The sequence below is a fragment of the Echinops telfairi genome, unplaced genomic scaffold, assembly GCF_000313985.2.
Source record: "Echinops telfairi isolate 266 unplaced genomic scaffold, ASM31398v2 ScPeMD7_7410;HRSCAF=8448, whole genome shotgun sequence".
NCBI lineage: Eukaryota > Metazoa > Chordata > Mammalia > Afrosoricida > Tenrecidae > Echinops > Echinops telfairi.
This window is the reverse complement of record NW_022111310.1, coordinates 4,952,162-4,955,450: the sequence shown is the minus strand read 5'-3', so window position 1 is coordinate 4,955,450 and position 3,289 is coordinate 4,952,162. Positions and strand designations below refer to the sequence as shown.

Sequence of the window (3,289 nt, the reverse complement as noted above, 5' to 3'; positions counted from 1 at the left end):
CTTTCCTCTTGTCCCACTATCATGCTCAGTCTTCATTTGGGTTTCAGTAATTCCTCTTGGTTACATTACCCTTGATCACGCCCTACCAGGCCACCTACACCCTCCTCACCACCGATTTGGATCACTTGTTGTTCCCTTGTCCCTGGGTTTGTTAACACCACTACCTCAGAAACTCTTTACAGGTGACAGATTGCCTAAAAACCATGAGTGTTGTAATATGACATATTTATTTTTATATTAAAAATAACATAACATTATATAAAAATACATAAACCCATCATCTCAAAACACCATTACAACACCCGTTTTTGTGTTTGTATATTACTTGCAAAACTTTTGCCAAGGAATGCTGCTTATGTATTTTTTACTTCTATATGCAAATAAGTAATGCTTTCTGACATTTAGTCCATGTATATCATTGCCTTCTATATAAGGCAGTGACTTTAACAGGAAAACTTCTCACCACTGACCTGGAGGCACACACTTACCTACAAGAAGCCTTCTGAGTAGAATAGATGAATTCACATTTCCCATGGATGCAGTAACCATTGAGATTTTCAGGGCAAGACATATGGCTTCCAATATAAACATCTTCTCTTTGATCACTAGCATCTTAAAAGAACACAAACCAGGTCACTAAATAATGAAAAACAAATAGAAACATATGGACATCTTCAAGGTCCAGAGGCAGCAAATAAATTTATCACGGGTCAACTACCTGCTGGGTAACTTGAAAAGAAACATATTACATAAAATACTGGATAAGATTCAAGGGCCCTTTCAATTCCCATGATTCCACAAGCACAGCAGATTTATATTTAAGACATCCCAAAGCGTCTAAACACTTGAACAATCATTATCTGCAGCATGTGACCACTTTGAGCTACTCTTTCAAAAAACACTCTGCAAAGAAAACTTAACTTGGGGAAATAAATAAATCCTAGGTCTAGAAGGAAGAATACCTGGGTGGCAAGAAATGGCATCCAGAGCCTTAGCTGCGAGGGGAATTGACTGACTCTCATCGTTCATCTCAGGGCTATGAAATTGAGGTCAAAGAACACTGGATGGCACAGAGTTAGTGATAGGATCCTGAAATGCAGCAATGAAAAAGTGCCAGCATATTGATTTTTTTTCACAATAAGATAGCTTTCTTGTCCTTTTTATACAGGTAGCCATCTCTATCTCTTGGTACAGCTCTATTTTGAGGACTGTGTCCGTGTATGTAGCCTAGTTAGTAATTTTCATCTGCTAAAGACAGAGTTAAATGATAACTCATTGCCATCAAGTCTACTCTCCTTGTTTGTTGAAAAAATGAATTCTAATCTGCACTTGTTGATCTCATGTACTATACAAGTCTTTACAACTTAAAGTCCTTAACTAAGAGAAAAAAAGTTATATTTTTGTTGTTTTTCATTGACAAACGGAATTATCTAAAACCGGTTCTATCTGAATCCCCACTTAGTGAACAGTATGCTAGTCCTACCTGTGTTACATAATATAAGCTGAAGCTTAAATAACTAATACAAGGAGGCTTCAGAAGTTTTATGGGAAATGGAATGAAAAGATAATGGAATTTTTCCAAAAATTTTCAGACACAGCAAGCATCTTTTATTTACCAATATTGTGATCCAATAACAAGCGTTTCCTAGAGCCTTATGAGAAATACTTTAACAGAAATCAAATTTGCTTTGTAATCTATAGTTCTAAAGGAAAAAAAATGAGGATGTACATTTCGCATCAGTCCATACATGGCTTAAAGAAATGAACTGTCTCCCACAACACTCATTTCACTATAACTTCTCAGGATATGATATGCTCATGGTGCGACATATCAGGAAGGTAAAGAATGATAAGACTATAGAGGCTAATCACAAGGTTGGAGGTTCAGACCTACCGCCGCTCCAAGGCACGAAGATGAGGCTGTCTGCTCCTGTTAAGATTTACAGCCTCAAAAAAAAAAAAAGATTTACACCCTCTGCATGGTTTCTTTGAGTCCCAATCAACTTGATGGCAGTGGTTTGGTATCGTGCATGCAGTCACAGACACGGGTCTATAGAAGCTATGGCAACCAACTAAGCGACCAGAAGAAATTTCAAGAATAATGCAGACCTTTCTGAGAAAAAGTTAACTAACTTAAGAACAGAGTTTTGAGCACTGATCAGCATTTGCTGAATAAATTCATAAAACATAGGCGTGTCTGATAAAGCTATGAAGTCTGTGGCTGTCAGAGTCCAAATGCAGCATTCTGCTCAATGCCAACATTATCCATTCCATTAGACTTACATACACAAGGTGTGTGCACAGCCAGGTGCTCAGCGAGGCTACAGAGGGTATGTAGAAAAGGCAAACAGGATCCCTGCCTTCAAGCAGCTGATCATCAATTTAGGAAATCAATGTATACATGAGCTGTTCACAAACTGAAGGGAGAGGAGCCCCACATGGCATTTTATGATTAAATGACAGAAGAAACTAGTAGAGGCAACAGGAGAAAATTCAAGTTCAAAAGTAGAACTGATTGTAGGCCAAGTTACTCAGGAAAGAAGCCAGACAGCATAGGACTTCAAATCAGACCTCAGAGCACAGGTGTGTGTATATATATATATATATATATACACACACACACATATATATATACACACACATATACATATACATATACACATACATACATACATACATGAACAGGTGGGAGAATGCCTGAGGGTCTACAAGGATGCATCTGTCACACCCTCAAGAACAGGGAGACAAGCCTAGCAAGAGCTGTACATACAGACTGAAACAAGTCCAAGTCCATTGCTGGAAAAGGGGTTCTGATTCAGGGTGACACTGAAGGCAACTGATTGGCCCACAGGGTTTTCAAGGCTGTAAACCCTCACAGGAGCGGACGGCCACATCTTTCCAAAAGCAGGAAGGGTGGGAACCTGCGACTTCTCAGTTAGCAGTCATGCTCGATCCTCACAGCAACACCAGGGCATCCACACGAGTAAGTGATAGAAAATCCAGACTGGAGACGAAGGTTGCAACCAGATTATGGGAACATTCCAAATGAGAAGTCTTTTCTTATATATGTGGATGAGAGAGCCATTTAGGGTCTCCTACTCTCGTACAATCACGGTCTCTGACACCCCTGGGGCAGTTCTACTTGTCTTACAGGGTCACTGTGAGTTGGAATCGCCTCAGTGGCACAGGGAATAGTAGGAGAACAGCGCAATGAAAACGGTGTCTCTGAGGCGCCGAAGGGATCAGTCATCAGGCATCAAAGAAAAAAAATCATATCACTGTGCGCTCA

At 39.7% G+C, this 3,289-nt stretch overlaps 1 protein-coding gene across 1 annotated transcript in view; it reads right to left on the bottom strand.

Annotated features, from left to right (window-relative positions):
- TMEFF1 (transmembrane protein with EGF like and two follistatin like domains 1) overlaps positions 1-3,289 on the bottom strand; it is a 73,693-nt gene that overhangs the window by 11,496 nt on the left and 58,908 nt on the right. Inside the window, exon 8 of the mRNA XM_045296530.1 lies at positions 489-612. Within this exon, the coding sequence (XP_045152465.1) occupies positions 489-612 (124 nt within the window). The remainder of the gene's footprint in view (positions 1-488; positions 613-3,289) is intronic.